This window comes from Candoia aspera, chromosome 7, assembly GCF_035149785.1.
Source record: "Candoia aspera isolate rCanAsp1 chromosome 7, rCanAsp1.hap2, whole genome shotgun sequence".
NCBI classification, from domain to species: Eukaryota; Metazoa; Chordata; class Lepidosauria; order Squamata; family Boidae; genus Candoia; species Candoia aspera.
The window spans coordinates 11,830,517-11,855,203 of NC_086159.1; the positions used below are offsets into that span (position 1 = coordinate 11,830,517).

The following is a 24,687-nucleotide window of genomic DNA, read 5'->3' on the forward strand; positions in this document are numbered from 1 at the left end:
TTTTTTAAACAATAATCTTAAAGGGAAAAAAAAGTAAAACTACAAACTAAAAGTACAAACTAAGAAGGGGGGGAAAGAAAAAAATCTAATATTTTATACTACTCAACAGTCACTGGTTTACCAATGGATTCACTACTATAATATGAACAATACAACATACTATTGTAAAATATGGAATCTCTGCCATAGTAACAAATATTGCTGCATCTTTTGATTAATAGAGAATACTGCCTTTCCCAAAACAGATAAATCACACATCTGACAGCCATTCCTTGACATCTGGAATAATATCACTCCTGAACCTTTTTATGTTGCCATTTCCCCATCAATTAGCAAAGAATCCCTGCTAATATTTGTGTTTTAATGACATATTTTTATCCTGCCTTTTTTTCTGGTTTTCACCCCAAATTTACTTTAAAATCCCACTTCGGGGCCTTTGTAATGGAAAGTGGTATTGAAATACTTTTAATAATATATAACTTCCAGTTTTATTCGAACAGAAAAATAATACATAATTTACATATTGTGCTCCAACTTTTTAAAAAGCCTGCTGCAATAAATGACATTTAGAACTGTAAAGAGTGGTTGCATTTGCTTTCTTTTATTAGAAAAAATACTCCAGCAAAGTCTACAATCATATGTCAATCATGAATGGCATACAAGAGATTCATGAAACAATAAGATTTAAAAAAATACAAATACAAACTATATCTGAAAACACCTATTTGGCAATGTTATACTTTTTAAAGAAAGAGAACCCAAGCAATTGCAAATGACCATTTCATGAAGATAAAGCAGTAACTGAAGTGCTCAAGCAAAATTAAAAATAAAGACAAAACGAACTGCATCTGTTTTAAATAGTTACATTGCCACAGATCTTTATGAAATACCATTGTCAAACAACTACAGTATTTCAGAACCATTCCATGTCAGCAGTGCTTCTCATATGCACATCAATAATAAATTTAAATGTTTGTGAAAACATTCTAAAACCACTGGGAACCAAACAAGTATTTCACCTTCATTAAGGCAGCTCTCCGTGTACAATTTGGAAAAAAAAAAAAGCCAACTTCTATCTCCAGAAACTTTAGAGTTTAATTAATTTATTCGTTGTTTAATTAAAAAAATAGTGTAAAAAGAAACTCACTGTAGTAATGCAAAAATAATAAAGTAAAGTAAAGTAAAGTAAAAGTAAAGTAAAGTAAAGTAAAGTAAAGTAAAGTAAAGTAAAGTAAAGTAAAGTAAAGTAAAGTAAAAGTAAAGTAAAAGTAAAAGTAAAGGTAAAGGTAAAGGTAAAGGTAAAGGTAAAAGTAAAAGTAAAGTAAAAGTAAAATAAAATAAAAAATCCTCCTAAACAGGGAGGGTTAATCATGCAGTTTGACTGCATATAGCCACCTTATTAATTCATTTATTTTACATTTGTTCCTTCCAACAAGCAAGGAAAAAGACTGATTTCATATCCATGTTCAGCAGTGAGTGCTGTAAACTTTCTATGGATATTATGCATCCTTCAAAGATTTCTGAAAGGATATTTAATGTGTTTTGTTCTTAAAACAGTAGTATATAGTCTCTTAGAAATCCAAAAGACTTATTATTGTTAAGAAAGGTGCTTGCTTTAAACAAATTCTGGCAGCGCTAATGACATACAATATCCTTCAATATTATTTCTACCATAATATATACATTTTAACTTCCATGCCTCTAGAAAAAAACATCTACATTTTGTGATATAAAAATATATTACAAATCTGCAAAACTATTTACAAGCAATGTCCCATTCTCTATATGCTTTTTTTTTGTCTCCTTACAAGACAAACAAGGTACACAAGTTTCCTATTCCTGTAGGTTTAAAAAAATCCGTAATTTCTTGCTTAATAAAGTGAGGAAGCAATTTAATTCTTTTCATAGCCAACTTTGGTGCATAAACAATTGTATTTTTAAATGCTTATGTTTAAAAAATACTTTTTCTTTCTTTTCTTTTTTTTTGAACAAACAGAAACATTTAGGCCAAAAGAAGGGGAAGGGAGAAGATAAAATCTTTAAAAGCAAGCTGGAGTTTTGAAAGCCAAATAGAATATAAAACCAATGTTGTTCCTTTTTCTTTTTTTGTATAGGTATTATTAAAGTCTGATTAACATACAGTAATAGTCTTATGAAGAGGATCAGATATACAGCAATACCTAACATTGATCAACCTCCCCTGAATATGAACATATATTCTGCTAAAGCAGAATATGAATATATATATATATATATATATATATATATATTCATTCTGCTAAAAATCAAAGAATGCCACCACCATTTTGCTTAAACATGATACCACCACTTAAGGTTATGTGATTCGACACCACAACTTCACTAAAGTGACAACTGAGACTCTCCACCAAGAATTCCTTCTAGCTGTTGCTTATCAATGATGAGATTTCAAAGAGTTTGCTTACAAAAAATTAGTAACGTGAGTAATAACAACAACTGCAGGGATGGTCTTCATCTGGCAATTCAGTCACTGCCAGTTCATCCAATACAAGCTTCAGAAAAGTCACTGAAAAAAAAAATTGGTGAGCATGCTGGAAGAAGCCTTGCTTCAACTCCTATTGTACCATCCCATTAAGGTATATTAGACATTTATATATAATATATTCCATAGATGCATCAACTTCATTCACAGAATGGTTAGACCAATCATAAGCTGGCAGCAGTTGGGCACAGAGGGGTGTGTGTGCCTTGTGTCAGTGGATGAAGGTAAAGGACTCAAGGAATGTGCAATTCTAATTCCATGGTCAGTGACTAAAACGGTAGATTGGGTGCCCCCGCCAAGTCGATTTTTACCTCTTCAACCTCTTCTGCGGCATTGTTCTAGAAGGAAAAGGAAACACAGCATTGGTGGCTTCTCAAGACGGTTTGACTTGCCCTGGTTAACAGGTTCTTCCTGTTGGAAATTAAGACGGAATTACGTAGAAATACTTCTACTGTCGTCACAAAAGGGACAGGTGCTCTTTCTGAGGGCACAATCAGGTTGAAGTCAGTGGAAAAAATTATTTCAAACATCTGGAAGCAGAAGGAAGTCCGTATTTCTGTTTAGTTCTTCAGACATTGATATGAACTGTAACCACGTGCTATTATCTTTCGGAAAAAGTGGGGAATGATCCCAGAGAAAATATTCATACTAATCAAAAACAGACTCACAACTCTCACTTTGCAAAAAGACTAAAGTTTTCATCTTTCACATACTTAGCAAGCTGTGGCCATTGCAAAGTATATAGTTTCAAAGCTGTATCTATCACAGTATTTTCCATTATTTCTGGTGGGAACATCTGCCCTGCTCCCATTGTGCCTCTGATCAAGGTTGCAATTGCCAAAAAGTCTTTTGCGTATATCCTCAAAGCTTAATATATTTAATTAAGAAACAGACTGAAAACGAGAGGACTTCGGAAACTTGTGCCAGGTCTAAAATATGACATTACACTATTTCATAGTATATAACGGAAAGCCCAAGAAAATGTTAAGGGGTGCTGCTGTTATGATTACTTCTGTTAAATAATACTTGTTAACAGCATGAATTTTCCCAAGACAAAATTTAAGTGTATTAATCTCAACTATGGGAAATAAAAGGTAAGCTGAAAAGTTTCTTGGACTCAGGTGAGCCTAAAGTTTATGTTTTTATAAACACACAACTGTGTATGGAAGTTGTTAGTATCATGAAGACTAGCCTGCACTCATTTGAGGACTCCACAAAGTTTTGGGCCAATGTCTCTCCTACCTCTGCAACCTGAGATTCTTTACAACAGGGCATGCCAGGCATTAGAACTTGGAGCTTCTAACATTTTAAAGGCCCAATGGCAGCAAAACATTAGTTATATCTTTGTACATGTTTGCATAACTGAGTTCTCTTCTACAGCTTTTCAGTTTACCTTTGGGGGAAAAAATGTACAGAAGATATACGTTTGGAAACCTACCGCATTTTCACAAAGTCAACCTTATAAAAAATATTAAGAGAATCCAATTGTATAGTAATGTTGAAAAATAAATGATGATAGGTCTGTCCCCATCCCCAAAGTGAAAAGAAAAAGGCATTTAATTTGTTTGCTTAAATTGCACTGAGTCCCAAGGTTTTAAAGTAATACTCTATGTATTACAGGCTGAACATAATGTGATTATTTTAAAAAAAGATAAATTTGGACTTTAAAAAATTGGTATACAAACCAGCATGTCATCTTAAGAGAAGTGATCTTTCAGGATTCCACTGAATGTACCTCCTTTACTAGACTTTCTGTACACCAAGCACAAAAAAGTAAAATACACTCGGTAAATACACATATTTACCAGCCAGAGTTCAAGTTCAAAAACATTCATGTGACCTCAGGCCTCAAAACTTAACTTCTGGATGCTGTCAAAATAATAAAATATTTCTTCTTCTTTTCCTCCTTAACATCTGCCAAACAGTATTGGGAAGGCGAAGGTAATTATCAAGGAGGAATAGTGCTGACTATTTTGGCTACCTGCACTGATTCCTTTCATACAGCTTCAAAAAGTTACGCAAGGCATAAAGTCACACTGAGCAAACAGAACATCCAGAAAGGCGGAAGTTTACCTGTAGATGTTTGGGTCCAGAAGCAAAGCAGTATCTTTTGGTAGTTTTGATAAATGAACTACTTTAGTTTTTAATTGATGTCTTTCACTTTCATTTACCCACACATCAGGAAGACTATGAATAAAATAAAATATTCAAGAAAGGTCAGTGATCTGCTCTCCATAATCAGTCCTGGTAAAAGCAGGTGCTATCAATAGTTATGGGAAATAAAATCCCCACCCAGTTGCACTGCCAAGAGTTTGGCTGGAAATCTGCTCCTAGGTGAGCATCGTGGTCAGCCCAAATGTTGCTGGACTATAATTCTAAAATCCTTTGCTACAGGTGAAGGCTCCACCCCTCTCATGAAGCAATGTTTTATTTCTGACACATTAGCTATGATGATTGGGATATGAGACTTGACAGTGTTACAGGTCCAAATTAAGCACTTGTATGCATGAAATTCTATGGCGCCTTCCAGAAGCTACATAGGACTTGTCAATAACCCAAAACTATCTATGTGAAATGATAGCAAGGATGTTGCTTTGGCTCTGTGGATAGCATTCTCAACAATGTGCTGTATCAAAATGGAACAGTGGGCGGTATACAATGAAGAGGCAAAGATGCAAGGTTTAGAATCCCTCAAAGCTTATTATGGCTGTAGACTCCCACAGGCCCGGCGATGGCACAACCGATCTGGGAAGAAACCTAATGCCTATTTGGAGTTTTTCAAAATCGCATGTAAGAAGTATTAATCGCAATAATTAATATTATTCAAAATAATGGGGGCCCCAGGCAGTGACCTTATTTAAATCTCCATGCATTATCTCTTCAAAGCTAACTAAAAGGCAAGTTTCAGATACACTTTAGTTAGTGGAAAACCTAGAACCTTTCTCAGTTTGGGAAACTGAGCCATAATTGTCTATTTTTGAAAAGCAATGGCAAACGTTTGAAAGACATTTCCCACAAATTCATTTTGGCCAATTTTAAGGAGCCTTCCAAAAGGTAATAGAGAAATGGACATTTCAGTCTGTTAAGTTGAATTAAGTTAAAGTAAGAATTGTGCCTCTGTCAAAAAGGGTATGAGAAAAGGACATACGTGTCCTGTATGTGAATATACTGGTTAGAAATTGCTAAATTCTGGTGCCCTGTACTGTTGCTTGTTGGACAAAAAACTAACTAACAGTTAGTAGGTTCAAATGGGCCTTGCTGTTTTTGATAGTGGCAATGAACATATTTTTGCATAAGGATTTTCAAAGTCCTTTTAGTAGCTGCTTGCATGGAGTTAACAAGGTAACAAAGGGCTCCTAGTTTTCAGAAAAGTTGGCACCTCACATGCATCTTCAAAGAGAATACTAAAGAAGAACATTCACCAATATTTACTGTACTTACTTATTATACAAATAAAGATATTTCTAATATTGCCCACTCTTTCCATTTAGTTTTGGAAGAATGCTAATTAACATAGGACTAAGGCATATAAATACTTTTCAGTATGTTAAAGCACCTCAAACAAAAATTAGCTCAGGGTATGAATGTCTTCAGCATTGCGGTAAGTGTGAAAGTTGCTTTCTGTTTTGTCTTCTTGATGAATATTACTCTTTCTTAATGTACATTCAAATGCATGAATTAACTTGGTAACTGTAATTCTCCATCACAGCTTTATGACAGTACTATAAGCTTGAGAAACATGAAACTCTTCTGTTCAGTATGTTGTAAATTCTGCGTGTGCTTGTATAAGGTATATGAAATATTCTAATTTCTGCAGGTGCCCAAATTATGTATTACTGGGACTATATATACTTACATATCTTCTGGAGTCCAGTGAAGCAGCAACTTAATTTTTCCAGAGTCCTCTTTTCTTTTAGCTATTACCTAAAAGCAACCATGAGAAAAGTGACTCCAAACATTTATCTTATTTCTTGAATTTCCTGCCCTTAAAAGATCTGGTCCAAACGCTTTATGCCAACGAGCAGAAGTGTTCTGGGCTGCATTTTTTTCATGGATTCCTATGGCCATTTTCTTGAAAAGCAGCTTACTTCTGAGATGATATTCAGATTTATGTGAGATGCTACTAATACATGCATACATTCCCTTTTAACCTCTGCCCTCATCTCCTGTAATACATAGACTATCTGCCTTTCTCATTTCTGAGGCATTCCTATGCTGCCACCCCAAAACATCTGGAGGGTATCCAATTAGGGAAACTTTTCGTATGTTATTTTGCACCCTGTGGAAGTAAACAATTAATTTCTCAGCCTGGCTCATGCAAAACGTATCAAATTGGGTGTCTGGCCTTCAACACGATTCCTGAAGAGACTGCATAAAGAAGTAGCTCAAGCCGAAACTGGAAACATCTTAATGTTCTGTAAAAATATTAACGTCAGCGTAAAAGCAACACAGACACATTTATTTATTTATTTCCTCTGCCGCCCATCTCGCACACGACGACAAGCTTATAGCTGCAAGTTTCAGACATATTTCTAGAATTCTTAGTTTTCAAAGCTAATGGTTCACTGGGAAATTCACAGAAGCATGCAGATAAAGAGGTGTGGATAGGGCTGCTTGCAGAAACGTAGAAACATAACTTAAATGCCATGGAGTAAGGAGTCATTTAGGCCAATTCCCAACTTCTGAACACTTAAAAAATTTTCTGGTTTGGCTTTTCTCTCAAGTGTTAGGGCCACATTGTTAACAGAGCCTGATATAGTCTGGGGATTGAGAGTGATATATGAGATACCTCAGCTTTTCTATTTTGTCTTTATTATGTTTATTTTTAAATGTAGTTTTGTTTTATATTGGTTTGTATCGTTAGCTGCCCAGAGTTGTTTGGTTAAGATGGGCGCCCGTATATATTTTCTAAATGAATAGAAAAGGCAAGCCCCACTCAACCATGGGGGCTCTGGTAAGAAAATCAGGAAAGAAGTTGATTGGAGAAAGCAGCAAAAACTGTAAACATCCATTGTGTGAAGCCAATGGAAATACTGCGTATTTACTCTGCTTTGGAAAGCTGTCTTATCCACTAAGCTCAAAAGCTACACACACAGTTTCTCAAAGAGAATCAGAGCTCCTCCCAATGTTTTGAACTTCTAAACTATGTTCAAACATTCTCATCTGATATGAAAAGTAAGACTGATGGTACATTACTATTTTCTTATCCTGCATGCCAGATTTTTGTTACACTTGCTTTAAAAAACAAACCCAAAAGCTTCAATGCAGCACTATTAGCAAAGGATCTATACCTGCATTTTTAGAGGCAATCTTTTAAAGGAAGTATAAAATATTTTCAAATACTAGTCAAGTATTCTAGCAATCTTCAGCCACATGTATATTTGAAACATAAATACAGCAGTATTAAATATAATAAAAAATGGCAGGAAAGCTGGCTACAAAAAGGCTGATCATAAAACAAAATTCTAGAGACTTGGAGATCAAGAGTGGTACAAAACATGCCTAAACTATTTTTATCTGTTTCTATGTTGTTTTCTGACAACTAAGACAGGTGGAAGACAAATTTGGAAGAAACCTCATGTCTGGATGCATCGTAACTTTAATCTTCAGTCCTATGGAAAGCACTTCACAAATACAATAGTCAACAAAGAGGGGGCCCAACTGGGCAGATGTTGTATTTTATGTATCAGTCAAAAGGTAATGGTAGAAAAGTGTAACTCATAGTTATACCAGAGGCAAATAACCTGGTGTCCTTCAAATATTTTGGGCAATCATTCCAATAACTATGGTCAGAATATGGCCAGAAGTGAGATATTATAAAAGCTCTAGTCTGAAACATCTGGAGGGTACTGATTTCAATACTCTTTTTGTGGATTCAAAAGATCCCTCAGAAAGTATTTCACCAAGTAGCAACAATGAACCTTCTTATCTAGGGCAATGGGGGAAAGCAACAGCTGAGGTTCCCCATGGAGAGAAACTCCATGGAGGCTATTTTCTAAGCTTCGGTTGTCATCTTGGTGAGAAGAAACTTGCATGAAAAGGCTCAGACCTTCAAAGCAGGGGTAAATAGCCACAAATCAGCTATCAGAGTATTGCTAGATTTGTCTTCAAATGGTTGAAGGACCATTCATGGGACTGCAAAGATTCTGACAAAGAATTATATCTTCTGCACAAAACAAATGTTCCTGTTTCTACTGCAGACTTTCTGAAAAGTCAATCTTTACCAGGAACGAAGGTTATATTTATGCAAATAGAGTTCTGCTGACCTCTCCTGGAGAACAACAGAAATAACTCCAAGATGATACTCTTCCATATTATGCTGCTCAGTTTCAGCTACTAAATGTTTGGAATGTGCGGTGCACTCATATAGCATCTGCCTGCAACTCCTTAAAGCAGCTGTGTCTTTTTCCAGAAATTTTATTGCAGAATCTAGATATAATTCTCTTTCTAAAATGTGCAAAATCCTCACTTTTATATCGATAATGAGGCATTACATTTAGATCCTCAGAATCACAGTCTTAAGATTTGGAAATGCTGATGACTTGTGTGCTTCCTCCTCTTTTCTTCTCAAGCTATTTATTGATTCGGTGGAGCCTAAATTAGACACATGTGAAGAATAACCTCCAAGCTATGATCTGGAACCGTGAACCGTGTTCTGAAGTAGAGTAGCAAGGGATTTCAAGCGAACTATAATCAGTCCAACTTCAACATCCTAGGAAGCAACATCTTAAGCAGCAATGACTCTACTGTGGGCTTCTGTCCATGAGAAGCTGATCTGGTCCCATCTCCTTCCCTGTAACCCAGCCAGCCAATCCACAGTCATTCTGAAATTTTGCAATAGGAGACTGGAGTAGGACTGTGGAACACTTTGGAGCCAACTGCAAAAAGGTGTGTCAATTAGGACACTTGCTGATAAAGAGAATGTATATAAGAACACCAAATACTCTTTCAGATAGTAAGTACCAACTCAAAAAAGGGTGGGAGAATGGGCCAACACATATGCAGCCAAATGGTCAGAATCGTTCTCTCTTTCTATGACAATCCTGCAAGTGGGAATAAGTAGAGGCAACTACAATTTAGAGCAGGAGGAAGCAACATCAAATCCTTCAGTTATCCTGAACAATAACTCCAAAGTTCTCACCAATGTCATTGCTAGCCAGGGCAAATATCAGTTAAAATATCAGGGGAAACTCTGGTAATGATGGGAGGAATATTTGCATATATCATGACATGCTCAAAAACACACTGGAACTAAGCAGGGTAGAACTGTTCAAATCACTCTTATGATTGATAGGGTCGTATCACAATTTCTGACAACTTTTTGACAGTTACGAAAATAAACTTATTTTCTCTTATTAATTGACATAGGGAATTCTTTCCAATCTCTTTTCCAGCTGTAGCCATAGGAAGTTATTCATATTTTCTTCTCTGCAATCACACCCTTCTCACCTTTAAGTCCTACTCTGCTACCTCATTGTGGTGATAGAAGGGAGTTTCCAGGAGAGATGAGTGAAGAACACCAGGAATACACAAAAGTATTTATTCCTAGCAGGGCCACCCAAAGCATGAAGGTCATGTATATTGCCCAGCTAAAGCAAGCAGGCACTCACATCAGGCAGCAGAGATATAGGAAGATACTAGAGGCAGATGATCACTTTAATGACAACAGCAAGGTTTCATTCTGCTTGGTAAAAGGCAACAATTCCTGTGTTTTACCAAGAAACCACATAGATAGACAAGGTAAAGTGACTGACAATATAGGTCATATGGCACTCAGCATGCCACTGAGGAAGATCTGGGGATCTTTTGGAGTACTAATGATGTTTATGACATGGCAAGATCAAACCCTTCAGGATGTCCAATTGCTAATGTTGCTGTGAGGAAAAAGCAAAATTTGAAGTGGCAAAGATGGAATTATAGTGGGAATACAGAATGTAAAGGAGTGAACATGGGATGCTCAGCACAGAAAAAGATCAGATGAACTGATTACAGACTGACATCTTAGGCATCAGAGAATTTAAATCGACTGGAATTGAATACTTTTAAGTCAGAAAATCATACTGCTTACTACTCAGGAAACAGAAAACAAAGAAGAAATGGCACTGCTTTCCTAGTCCGGAAGGATACAGGAGGACAGTGCTTGGGCACAATGTAATCAATGACCAAATATCATCAATTAGACTTTGCAGGCAATCCTTTAATATAATGATCATCTACATTAATGCTCCAACCACTGATGCAAGATGATGGGTCAAGTTCAATCTGAAATTGATAGAACATGCCAGCAAGATGTGCTGCTTGTGGTTGGAGACTGGAATGTCTAAGTTAGAAACAATAAGGAGAAAATTGTAGCTGGAATCTATGGCCCAGGAAACCGGAATTAAGGAGAACAATTTACCAGCTTCTGATTTCTTTACTGATAACACATTCTTCAAGCAACCAAAATAATTTCTGAATGCACAGACATCATCAGATGGAGAACAAAGAAACCAAACTGCCTATATTATTGGTATAAGGAGTACAACAGCTCAATTAATCAGCCAAGACATGGTCAGGGGCTGATTGTAGAAAAGATCATGAACCGATCATGTGCAAGTTCCAAGTCAAGCTAAAGAGGAAGATCAAAGCCAACAGGTTCCACAATATAATCTTGAGCATATACCTACCATTTTCAAGGAGAATATCAGGAAGTGCTTTGAAGTCCTGAACCTCACTGACAGAGAACCAGAGGAACTGTGGAATGAAATCAAAGAAGTTATAAAAGATAAAAGCGGAACAAGGCTGCCAAAGACCAAGAAATAGAAGAAACCAAATGGGATGTCAGAACAGATGGTAGAAACTGCCAGGAAGAGGAGGGAAGCCGAAGCCAAGAAAGGCAAATATCTCAGGAAGAACTTAACAAAAAAACTTTAGGGAGCTGTTAGACAAAACAAGGAACAGCATTAAAACAGCATCTGTATATAGAGAATAGAAACAGACATAGGAAAGTAAGGAAAAATTTCCAAAAGATCACCAAACTGAGGAGGAGGTTCCAATCTCAAATTAGCATGCTAAAAGATGCCAGTGGACAGGCAGTAAGTGATTCAGAGAAGATCAAATAGAAATGGAACGAGTATATTGAAATACTGTACAGTAGAGATGTCAACATCCAAGACAGCTTTGAGTATCCCTACTTATAAAAGCCAGCAGCACTAGAAGATGAAATTAGACCAGCACTCTGGTCATTAGAGGTAGGAAAGCTACAAGAATTGATGGAACATCTACAGAAACAGAAAACAACAGAAGAATCTGGCAATGGTTATAATCACACTATGGCAGCAAATCTGGAACGACACAGTGGCTGATAGATTGGAAGAGGTCAGCCTATGTACCGATACCAAAGAAAGGAGGTTTAACAGATTGAACAACTACTGCACAATATCCTTAATTTCACATGCTAGCAAAATGATGCTCAGTATCATCTAATGCAGATTATAGCCCTAAATGGAAAAAGAGATGCCAAATGCTCAAGCTGGCTTTAGAAAAGGCTAAGGAACAAGAGGCATTATTGCTGATACACACTGGATAATTGAGAAAGCCACAGAAACCAAATAGAAATGAACGTGTTTTATTGACTACAGAAAGTTCTATGACTGTGTTGACCATATTAATCTATGGAATGTCCTTGAGAATCCCAGATCATCTCATTGTCCATTGAAATTGATATATAGGACAGAAAGCCATAGTCTGGATGGTACTTGAAAAAACAAACTGGCTCCAGGTTGAAAAAGGAGTGAGCAAGGCTGTATCACCTTATTTATTCCAACTATATGCTGGATATATTTTGAGGTAAGATGGATTGGAAGAAGACGAGTGTGGTTTTAAAACTGGGAGGAAGAAACATCAATAACCTGCTCTCTGCTGATGATACTTCTCTGATAGCTGAAAACGCAAATGATCTGCAAACTCCAGTAATGAATGTCAAGGAACACATGAAAAAAATGAGACCACAACTCCATTAATTAAAGTCAAGGGATATGTAAAAAAACAGACTATGGTTAAATATAAAGATGACCAAATTAATGACAACAGATAAAGCAACCAATCTCAGAATGGACAGTGAAGACATTCAGGTAGTGAATAACTTATGTGCCACAAACTAATACTTGACAGGACAGCAAGGAGGGTCTTGGAAAAGATATTCAGATGCCATGACATGACTATACCTACAAAGATAAGAATCATAGATAATGGTTTTCCCGGTGACACTCTATGGAAGTGAAAGATGGACTCTAGAGAAGCTGTACTGAAAGAGTATTAACACTTTTTAACTTTATTGTTGGAAAAGACTCTTGAGAATACCATGGCTAGTTGTGAAAACAAACAAATGGATCATAGAACAAATCAATCCAGAGTTCTCACTTGTAACACAAATGAACCAGGCTCAAATTATCATATTTTGGAAACATTACACGAAGACCTCGCTGTTTTGAGAAGTCTATAATACTAGGAAAAGTGGAAGGAAAAAGAAAAAAAAAAGGATGACCAACAGCAAAGTGGATAGACTTAATTACAATTACTATGAATGCAGCATTATGAGACCTAAAAGGACAGATCATCCTGGAGAAAAATCTATCTACGTGGTCAATAAGAGCCAACACTGATTTGATGGCACTTAATCAATCTGTGGGTCAAGTAACAAGTGCTGTTGTGTCACTTTATGCTGCAAGTGTCTGTGTGTATGTGTGCACAGGGAAACATGGGGGTGGGTTGCACATACTCCTCTCTGGTTCATGTGACAGAAAGAAGGTAGGCCTAGAAGGCAGGACTGGCAACATTCTGAGCTATTACCCAATTACCTACCTCTCCCACAAGGACATTCTGGTTCCCTTCTCCACAGCCCCTGGCCAGATTGTGACAGTTACAGACCTCCATCTTTCTTTTGTCTGTTTTTCCTGCCACACCAGATTTGCCGTGTTGTATTCTATTCTGAAGAGTCATCATACTGGTGGACAGAGTTCTGGGCCTCTTTATATAATTTCTTTCCAACTTTCCACTAAAGTTGGAAAGAATACATATATTTATTCTGGTATAACCATTTAAAGTGCTAGCATAGTATTACTGAGAGTAGGATTCAAATGTCACTTATCCATGACTATGGTCTAGTGGCTTAAGGTGCTGGATGAGGCTCTGAGAAACCAAGGTTTTAGTCCTTTCTCAACCATGGGTTACTTTTAGCTGCTCACTTTCAGAACAATCTACCTCACAGAGTTATTACAGAGAGAAAACTGAAGGCAGGAGAGCTATGTAGGCCATGAGCTCCTGGAGGAAAGATGGAATATAAATCTAACCAATTAAAACATGAAATTTGTTGAATAATCTTGGAGGAATCACAGCCTAAACAGTTTTATAGGGCTGCTGTAAGGATAAAAGGAGGGGAACACGTGTATATATTCTTGGAAGAACAGCATAGAAATCTTTATAAAATACTTTTTCTACTACTTTTGAGTAACATTAAATTAAATCTGTGATTACAATGTACTAAGATGTAAATATCAGTGCAGAAAGATTGTTTCAAAAATACTGGAGATCTTACACTGTGCGCACAATTATTAGGCAAGGGAGTATTTTGACCATATCATCATTTTTATGCATATTTTCCACCTCCAAGCTGTATAAACCTGAATGCTTATTGGATATAAGCATATCAGGTGATGTGTATTTGAGTAATGAGGGAGGGTGTGGCCTAAGGAGATCAACACCCTATATCAAGGTGTGCATAATTATTAGGCAGCTTCTTTTCCTCAGGCAAAATGGGCCAAAAAAGAGATTTAACTGACTCTGAAAAGTCAAAAATTGTAAAAAGTCTTTCAGAGGGATGCAGCACACTTGAAATTGCTAAGATATTGGGGAGTGACCACAGAACCATCAAACGTTTTGTTGCAAATAGTCAACAGGGTCGCAAGAAACGTGCTGAGAAAAAAAGACGCAAATTAACTGCCAAAGATTTGAGAAGAATCAAACGTGAAGCTACCAGGAACCCATTATCCTCCAGTGCTCTCATATTCCAGAACTGCAACCTACCTGGAGTGCCCAGAAGTACAAGGTGTTCAGTGCTCAGAGACATGGCCAAGGTAAGGAAAGCTGAAACTTGACCACCACTGAACAAGACACATAAGTTGAAATGGCAAGACTGGGCCAAGAAATAACTGAAGACAGATTTTTCAAAGGTTTTAAGGACTGATGAGATGAGAGTGACTCTTGACGGACCAGATGGATGGGCCCGTGGCTGGATCAGTAACGGGCACAGAGCTCCACTTCGACTCAGATGCCAGCAAGGTGGAGGTGGGGTACTGGTATGGGCTGGTATTATTAAAGATGAGCTAGTTGGACCTTTTCGGATTGAAGATGGACTCAAAATCAACTCCCAAACCTACTGCCAGTTTTTAGAAGACACTTTCTTCAAGCAGTGGTACAGGAAAAAGTCTGCATCTTTCAAGACGACCATGACGTTTATGCAGGACAACGCTCCATCGCAGGCATCAAAGTACTCCACTGAGTGGCTAGCCAGTAAAGGCCACAAAGATGAAAGAATCATGACATGGCCCCCTTCCTCACCTGACCTAAACCCTATTGAGAACTTGTGGGTCCTTCTCAAACGGGAGATTTACGGTGAAGGAAAACAGTACACCTCTCTGAACAGTGTCTGGGAGGCTGTGGTTGCTGCTGCACAAAAAGTTGATCGTCAACAGAACAAGAAACTGACAGACTCCATGAATGGAAGGCTTATGGCTGTTATTGCAAAGAAGGGTGGCTATATTGGTCACTGATTTTTTGTTTGAAATGTCAGAAATGTTTATTTGTAAATTTTGAGTTGTTTGTTTATTATTCTCACTTTAACAGATGAAAATAAACAAGTGAGATGGGGGAATTTTCGTTTTTCATTTAGTTGCATAATAATTCTGCACACTAATAGTTGCCCAATAATTGTGCGCACGTAGATATGCTCCTAAGAAAGCCAAAACCTCACTTTTACTTTCTTAAATATTCAGGTTTGAGGTTTATTAACATTTTGGATTGACCGAGAGCACTGTAGTTGTTCAATAATGAAATTCATCCTCAAAAATACAACTTGCCTAATAATTGTGCACGCAGTGTATAAACATACCAAGTATTGTAGATAATAATACTTACAGTACTGTGGAATACAACACTGTGGCCTTTTCCCAAACTTTCTATGTGAGCAGAAAGATTAAAGCAAATAGCTCGATGTCGTATTGCGTCCAAGGTCTGTGCGTCGAAGAAATCATGAGGTCTTGCTGAGGAAGTAAAAAACAAAATAAAGCAAGCCTTCAACTATAATGCAAGATCATATGTAACATACTTAAATGTTCAGCTTTTCTGATCTTACTAAAGAAGGAAAAAAGATTTCTCCAGTTTAAGGGCTGTAGAACTGCATATACCTACAATGATCCCGTTTTTAAAATGGCAACCATCTTGTGGACATAATCCAATATGAACTGCTGATATCATGAGTGGAGCCCATCTCCTCTCCAGGTAGTCCGATCTAATGTCAAATTGTTCTTACTATGAGGAAGTCTTCTGCTAATGTTTAATTGAAATTTGCCTTTTGTAAGTCATATCCTGCATTCAAGTGATAAAGGACAGGTATGTCCTTTTTCCTCTGTTAAATCCTTTTAGGCATTTCAAAGCTGGCATTATATTTTCCCCTTTCAAAATTAACCCTTCCCAGTTCATTTAATCTTAAGGGTCTAGTCCCCAAATCAACCTCCTTGGCCTTCTCTGGACCTATTTCAATTTTCCTGATTTTTTCTTTCCAGAACTGGGTATAATACTCAAGGAAGGATCTGATAAACAGAAGATAAAGTAGAACTATTACTTCTTGTGCTTTGAAAAATACACTTTGTAATAACATTAACAAAACTGCATTTGCTTTATTTTGCAACCATATCATACTGCTATCTTATATTCATTTGCAATTAACTAGTATTACAAGATCATTATTGCAAGTACAGAAAAACATCCATTTAGCAGATCTTGAAGCAATGGATTTTGGACTTAATAGATTAATTCCTTGTTTAGAAAATACTGTATGTTGCCTATGCGTGCATTAACATACTCCCTCGTGCACATTCCCACAATTTATTGCATAAATTACCCAATTAAAACATGAGATTAGGTCAGCTTAAAACTTACTACTTCATATATCCATGCTGGCCTCTGGTAATGTCTACATTTTTTTCAGAATGCTTACAAATAGTTTTAATGATCTTCTCTAAAATCTTCACAGGTATTAGTGTCACACCACCTGGTTTCCCAATTTTTAAAATAGGGGCTGTCCTTCAGTCACTCCCAACTTATTCACCCACACTGGGTCTGCACAGTCATGTCTGGTGGCACTGTTCAAGGTTATCAGTTCCCTTTTAGGGAAAAACGGGGTGAAAATTCTCTTGCAAACTGCTGTGACATGTTTGCAAGGGGTATTTTTTTGCCAGAAAAATCACCTGCATTTATTCCAAGTTTGATTCCACTTGAACAAGGTCTAGAGAGATGGCAGATGCAATGTTTTGTGAGGTAATCTACAATTCTTTTGAGGTTAAAGCAGGATATGGATAGCTTGATCCATGCCTCACCCGATTTTTCTGTGCAGTTCGGGAGATTGGGGAGATGGTTAATGCTTTATTAAGGGAAAGAGTGGTGCCAACCACATTAAAGAATGCTGTGGTGTGCCTCCTTCTGAAAAACCCTTGATCTTGATCTAACCACTTTAGGCACTAACTGATTCTAACCTTCCCTTTCTAGGGAAGATTTTAGAGAAGGTGATGGAGACCCAGTACAGACAATCCTAGAAGAGAAGAGATTTTCTGTATCTCCTCCAGTCACCTCAGGCCTGGACCTAGGCCTAAAATGGCACTGGTCACCGCCATAGATAACCTCTGGAGGGACCTGGGTACAGGAGTGTACCTTTCCTAGTTCATGTAGATGTCTCCATGGCCTTTAATACCATCAACCATGGTATCCTTCTATATCAATTACAAGAGTTGGTGTTTGGAGACACTGTTCTTCAGTCGTTCTGCTCCTTCCTAACAGGGTAGTTCTAGTCAGTGTATGTGGGAAAAGTATTTGCTTTGCTATGCTTGAAATTCACAGCTAATTCATTTTTCATACACTGAGCATTAGTGGGCAGACAATTAAGACCATGAACTTTTATGAACCAGTGTTTTTTGATTTTTCAGCAAGTGGTTTAATGAGCTGTTACACAGCACTCCTTCAATACAAACACTTTATCTGAGATCATTATTTCATGGTTTCTTTCCTCCTATTTTCACAAGATTAAAGCATTCCTGATTAAACTTGCAATGTTTCAGCCAAGCACACTTTTATTTGTCCCTGTGAAGTACAACTCATCTCATGCCCACAGTCCTTCATCCAGATAATTCAGACCATGGCTCCTAAACTAAATCCTTCTCAAAACATTTGCGTAACAGCCAATATTCTTTCTCTTCACAGTTCTCTTCCATGGAAGAGTCATCTTCATTCAACAGCTTCTCAGGACCGAACAACTTCGTAATACCAACCAACATACAATAAATATAATCACTTACTACTATATATGCAACAATAAAAGGAAGTTTCTGGGTTACTGTTAGTGTGAACCACTCAGGGCTATAATTCTACCCCTTGAACTCAAGACATTATTTTTTTTTTTAATTCAAGCAGCTTGCATATCCTGCTTATTTGGAGAAAACACTTAGTTCAACAGTAGCTGCTATATGGTTGTAACTGTTTGAATCCAGTTCAGATACAATGAAATAAATACAAAATATGGGGAAAGGTTAATTTTTTCAGTAATTTTTTATCAAACTGAACATATAAACGATAGTGATTTGTGGTCAACTGAACCAGAAGAATGGGGGGGAGGAGATCTGAATTATGCTTTGCCACTTACTAATTTTTATGCCCTTGCAGAAGTATTTGACCTAACACACCATTGTGTGGACTGCCAATCAACTGGAATGTAATGGGGAAAATGGGCACTCACAGAAACTTTCAAATTTGAGCTGGGATTGAAAACAATACTTTTTGTGCTAATTTTTTTTAGAAGACATCCAAATCCAGGTTGGGATGCTGAACAAATTACAACAGGCTTATGGATCCTAGCTCTCTTCAGCTGTTTAGCAAAGGCAGTATCTTCAAGACCAAGCAAGCAAAGATTAAAATATTTATCTAGCTAAATTTCCTTTACCTCTTGTCCACAACAGTTAGGCATATCTCATACAGAAAAACAAGGAAGATCACACTTCAGCTGATTATGCACCAAAATCATCTGACAACAGTGGATTAAATCCAACAATATTAAGCGTTGGTTTTCTGAAGAACACTCATGCAGGATCAGGTCACTAAAGATGTGGATCATTTCATAATTCTCAACAAACAATAATATATTTAAGTTGGCAGTGGAGATAAGAAAATATCATTTGTGACATCAATACGTGATAGCTGATTATTATATTATATATTATATTATATTATATTATATTATATTATATTATATTATATTATATTATATTATATTATATTAAAAATATAATTCAATGAAAACAGAAGAAAGCAAACTATATGTCAGATCAAACTGGAAATTGCCAAGAAGAGAAGAGAAGCCAATGCCCAGGAAGACAAAAATCTCAGAAAGGAACTTAACAGAAAGTTTCCGAGAGCAGTATTACAACATCTTTAAAGCCACTAAAGATGGAAACATACATGGAAAAATAAGGGAAGTCTTTCAAAAGAACTTTCAACTCAGAAGGAGGTTCCAACCTCAAATTGGTATGCTAAAGAATGCCAATGGACAGCTAGTAACCAATTCAAAGGAGATCAAACAAAGATGGAAGTAGTATATTGAAATACTATACAGTAGAAATGTCAACATCCAAGATACCTTAGAAGATATTCCCTAATTACAAGAACCTCTAGTACTAAAAGATGCAGTTAGATCAGCAGTCCGGCCATTACCAACCCAGAAGACTGCAGGAACTGATGTAATACCCACTGAAATATGGCAAACAACAGAAGAAGAATCAGTAAAGGTTCTAAGCTATGTGAGCAAATCTGGAGAATAGCGCAGTGGCCAACAGATTGGAAGAGGTCAATCTACATTCCAATACCCAAAAAAGAGACTTAACAGAATGTGCAAACTATTGTACAATATCCTTAATTTCACATGCTAGCAAAATAATGCTTAGGATCATCCAATGCAGATTAGAGCCCTCCATGGAAAGAGAGATGCCAGATGTTCAAGGTGGCTTTAGAAAAGGCCAAGGAACACAAGACATAAATTGCTGATGCATGCTGGATAACTGAGAAAGCCAAAAAATATAAAAAAGAAGTCACTATGTGCTTTATTGATTATAGAAAGGCCTTTGATTGTGTCCATCACATCAAGCTATGGAATGTGCTTAGAAAAACGGGAATCCTAGAATATTTCACTTTCCTTATGAGAAGCCTATATACAAGTCAGGAAGCCACAGTGTGGCCAGAACATGGTGAAACAGACTGACTCCAGGTTGGCAAAGAAGTGCGACAAGGCTGTATATTCTCCCCTTATCTATTCAACGTACAGTGTATGTTGAATTGGAAGATGCGTATAGTAAAACTGGAGGAAGAAACATCAATACACTGTTTTATGCTGATGAGACTACTTTGATAGCCAAAAGTACAAAAGATCTGCAAGCTGTAATAATAAAAGTCAAGGAGTAACGTGAAAATTAAAATTAAAGGGTCTAAAATTAGATATAAAGACAAAACTAATGACATCAGGTAGAACCACCAGCCTTAGAATTGGCAATCAAGATACTGAAGTGGCCGACAGTTTCTGCCTTTTAGGATCAACAGTAAAGGAACAAGCAGTCAAGAAATACGCCACAGACTAGCACTTGGTAGAGCAGCCATGAGGGCTTGGAAAAGATAGTCAAATACCGTGATGTGTCTATACCTACAAAGATCAGCATAGTGCAAGCTTTGGTATTCCCCATGACAATCTATGGAAGTGAAAGTTGGGAGTTTGAAGAAGTAGGATAGGAAGAGGATTGACACTCTTGAACTTTGGAGCTGGAGAAGACTCACGAGAATACTGTGGACAGTCAAAGAAACAAGCAAACAGATTACTGAACAAATCAACTCAAGAGTTCTTACGCAAGCCACAAATGACCGGACTCAAATTATCTTACTTTGGACACTTTATGGGAAGGCTCAGCACTCTGGAGAAGGCTCTAATGCTGGGAAAGGTGGAAGGAAAGAGAAGAGGACGACCAGCAGCAAGGTGGATGAATTCATTTATGGCAATGGATGTGCTGTTGGAAGACCTGAAAGACCAGCTTAGGGACAGACTGTCATGGAGAAAATCTATGTATGTGGCCACTAAGAAGTGATAATAATGTGATGGCACATAATCAATCAATGTACTTGATACTTGAATATACCTGAAGCTGTGGTCACAGAGAAATGACAATGCATTCATGAGTCAGCAGGCAACTTAACAATGACTTGGTTTATGTATCAGATTTAGATATAATGCACTTGATTTTAACTTAGTGTGTTGTGTGAACATAGTCCCTATGCCTTGGAAACCACTGTTCACAGATTACAGTGAATCCAGACAACAGTGGCTTGCAACACAAAACATGACTTTGAACCAAACCAACTTAATCAAGTCAAGCTATCAGAAGATCGTAGCTTGAGCCAAGAGATGTGCCAAGAAAATTACTCTCATCCAAACATCCCATGAAGTTCCAGAGGATCCAATTATTTTCAGAAGCGTTGTTCAGGATGTGTCAGGACCCTGTAAAGGGAAGGAACCCTGCTGCATTAGCATAATTCTTCTCCATCTTCTATGCCTTCAATTCCACAGCTTTATGTTTTGATTATTTTTGTTTAAAACCATGCAAATATCTGCCAAGCATGGCAGTTTAGTTAGATCCTGAAACACACAACCACATTTATTAGATTTATATTACCACCCCTCTCCCCCAATGGGGGACACATGTACCAATAATGTTAATAATTAATAGATTCAGAAGGATTATGATTATTCTCAATGGCACAAACATTCCATGATCAAAATATGAAATTTTTCATTACTGTCCTTGAGAACTTTCCTATTTTGATTATGGAAGTTTTGATTAATTAACAGAAGTGCAGGCAGGATGAATACTATTGAGATACACCAGAATCACAGATCTAATTCTATACTCAGGCATTAGGAATGTGCATTCGTATTCTATTATTCTATTATTGTTTTTACTTCTTTTGTTTTCATGCTTCTTTGCAATTCTAAGCCACCCAGAATCAATTTACAAGTTGGGTGGTCATACCTAATGAACTCTTGAAGCAAACCAGGATCCCGGTCCTATCCATAAGATTCTAGCTGAAACAAATCATCTGGATTCAGGTTTGGGGACCTAAATGTTGGGGTGTGGCCCTCTGGCCTCTTCTAGACCTCTCGGTAGCTTTTGGTACCATTGAACCTGTAGCCTTCTGGCCTACTTGCAAGGGTTACGAATTAGACATTGTTTAATGGTGGTCTACTCCTACCTAAGTGGGTAACATCAGTCACTGATGCTGGAGGAGAAGCACTCAAGTCCTTCGTTATTATAATATGGGGTTCCTTGGGACTCTTTCTTATACTACTTAATATCTACATAAAACTGCTGTGGGAGGTCACCCATCTCTCCACAGTGTGGTGTCCCCAACTGGTATACACCCAGTTGTATACTGCCACCCCAGGCCAAGCTGGATATGCCGTGCTTATAGGCTGAGAGGATCTGAATGGGACAAAGTTAAGTTCAGATCGAATTCCTCCAAGACAGAGCTGCTATTTGTCAATAGATCACAGGGTATCCAAACAACATCAATTCCCAATTGTCATTTTGGATGGAGTTTGCTCCCACTGAAGGAATTGATCTTTAAATAGCAGCAGGTACTGTTGCCAGGAAGGGGCAAGGGGGAGGGAATTTGCCCAGCTTCAGCTGGTACACCACTTGTGGTCCTGCTTGGACCCAGATATCCTAGCAACAGTAACTCACATTTTTATCACCATTCATCAGGACTACTGCAACATGCTGTGTGTGGGGCTGCCATTGGAGACAACCCAGAAGCTGCAGCTGGCACAAAATTTATCAATGCACGTGAATTGTCAACAACACCCAATATCAGCCTGCGGAAACTCCTATGATTTATTTATTGTGAGATGGAGATTAGGAGGGCTGACTACTTTTCCTCTGAAACTATCGGATTTATAAGCCATGGTTTGTTCTTGGCTTCCAATTCCTGGCTTGCCTGGGACAGACAAGCTAAATAGTTTGCATGCCACAATAAGCAAACCTCAGAAAGAGCATTCCTGGTTTGTTTAGCTAGTCCCGCTAACAAAAGCTAAGTGGGAGCTACTGAGCAGCGTGCATTAGCACACTTGCCCTTTCACAGCGAGTCAGAATTCTGGCTTACCATGACGTGTGACCACTCCTATTCTCTTGTCAGTGGTTAAGAGTTCCCCAGCACAGTCTGGCACCAGCCCTATAGAGGACAGCAGAGTCAAAGGCCTTTATATATCCAGTATCCTAAAACCTTACATGTTTCTGTGAAATGAGTGGCAGATTCAATACAGTGCAGCTATCACCTATGCAACTGTAGAACTCATTTTTGAACTCAGACAACAGCAGCATTATGAGCCAAAAGTCAGTCTTGAAAAACCGTGTTATGCCTGTATAGATCCCCCTCCATTTTTCATGGGGCCTAAAGGAGCTCCCCTCTTTGAAGTATCCCAGCTGATAATGGATGACTGGCCAAGTTGTTTAAAGAGAAAGCAGGCACACAGAAAGTGCTCTGGATTCAAAGGGAAGAAGATCCTTCAGAGCGTGGGCACAGAGCATCTGTCAGGAGGGCCGCCATGAGAAAAGATAGGTAATTCCAACAAACAAAACTATCCAAATCTTTGTTAGCTGAGACAGTCTTACTTCCAGTGACAATCCCTGCAAACAAACAGCCTCCATCTGTATTTACTAATACATCCCCTACTTCATCTTTACAACTACTTAGTGATGTAAGATTGAGCTCAGAGATAGCGACCAGCTCAAATTCTTCTACTGAACTCCATGGCTGAATGAGGACCGAACTGGGTTTTTCCAGTTCAAGTCTATCATGTTAGACTATATGTCTGTATTAAGCGATCAGTTCAAGCAAGAATTTACTCTAACAAACATCCTTTTAGAGCCATCATTTCAACAAAACTGAAATACTAAGATCAGTTTGTATGGTGAAATTTCAGTTAGATTACTGAGATTTTATTTATTTTTTACTTCTGATAGGGTTATATATTAAGCTTGTTTCAAAAACTGTTTTTCATCATTGTCTACAAAAAATAATGGCAAAACTGCAATCTTTTTTTCCTAAAGAGTTCAGAGTGGGGAATGCAGAGTTCCTTGCAGATCCCTTAAGCTACTCCCTGGTAACCATTCAGGTCTTTGGACTTCTTTGACTATCAGGATGCAATGCCAACACCATCAGATTTTTTACATTGCCTCTCAGCCCAAAAAAGGCTTCCAGAGAAGATTACAAAAGTGATACCAATCATTGTCCTCTGGATGCCAACGCACCATGTATCCTGTTGGGTAAAGAAATCCTATCAGACGTAGCCTCTGCCTACCATAATTCTGAGGGCTCCAGCTACAGAGCTGAGGTTAAGTAAGAAGATACATACTGAGATACCAGGTGTAATCATCTCCCTGAATTTTCCATGGAGCAAGATCTTAAATTTAAAGCTACAAATCAGAGGGTTTGTAACAGGGTGAAAGACTGGCAAAAAGCTATTGACTAAATAGAGCAAGCAGCCAACAAAGGCATTATAAAGTTTATTATAGAACTAAAACATGCATGGGCTTACGTAAAGAGCGCCTCCGTTTGTTCTTTAATTTCCTTCTTTTGTTCATTCCAGCTTTAGAAGGAGACTCTTCTTTTGCCTTTGGCTGGTTAGTAACTTTTGATGAATTCTGCTGACTGAAGTGTGTTGGTACATGCCGAGCCAGCCCGCTCTGTGAAGCAAAACTAGCATTGCATCCTCCCACAACGCACTAAAAAAACAAAATTGGAGGTACTCAGTGAGGCTATCACTGAAC

General features: G+C 37.7%; 1 protein-coding gene across 5 annotated transcripts in view; it reads right to left on the bottom strand.

Moving 5' to 3' along the window:
• Positions 1-579: 579 nt before the first annotated feature.
• AEBP2 (AE binding protein 2) overlaps positions 580-24,687 on the bottom strand; it is a 43,722-nt gene continuing 19,614 nt past the window's right edge. The window contains exons 4-10 of one of the 5 annotated variants that reach the window (XM_063308970.1): positions 24,456-24,642; positions 23,021-23,089; positions 15,695-15,819; positions 6,378-6,445; positions 4,595-4,708; positions 4,207-4,273; positions 580-2,859 (exon numbers count right to left, since the gene is read on the bottom strand). In XM_063308970.1, coding sequence (XP_063165040.1) covers positions 4,219-4,273; positions 4,595-4,708; positions 6,378-6,445; positions 15,695-15,819; positions 23,021-23,089; positions 24,456-24,642 — 618 coding nt within the window. In that variant the 3' untranslated portion in view covers positions 580-2,859; positions 4,207-4,218. Of the gene's footprint in view, positions 2,860-4,206; positions 4,274-4,594; positions 4,709-6,377; positions 6,446-11,187; positions 11,255-15,694; positions 15,820-23,020; positions 23,090-24,455; positions 24,643-24,687 lie in introns of those variants that run through there. The other 4 variants (XM_063308972.1, XM_063308971.1, XR_010068337.1 and 1 more) reach the window with 4 other exon arrangements.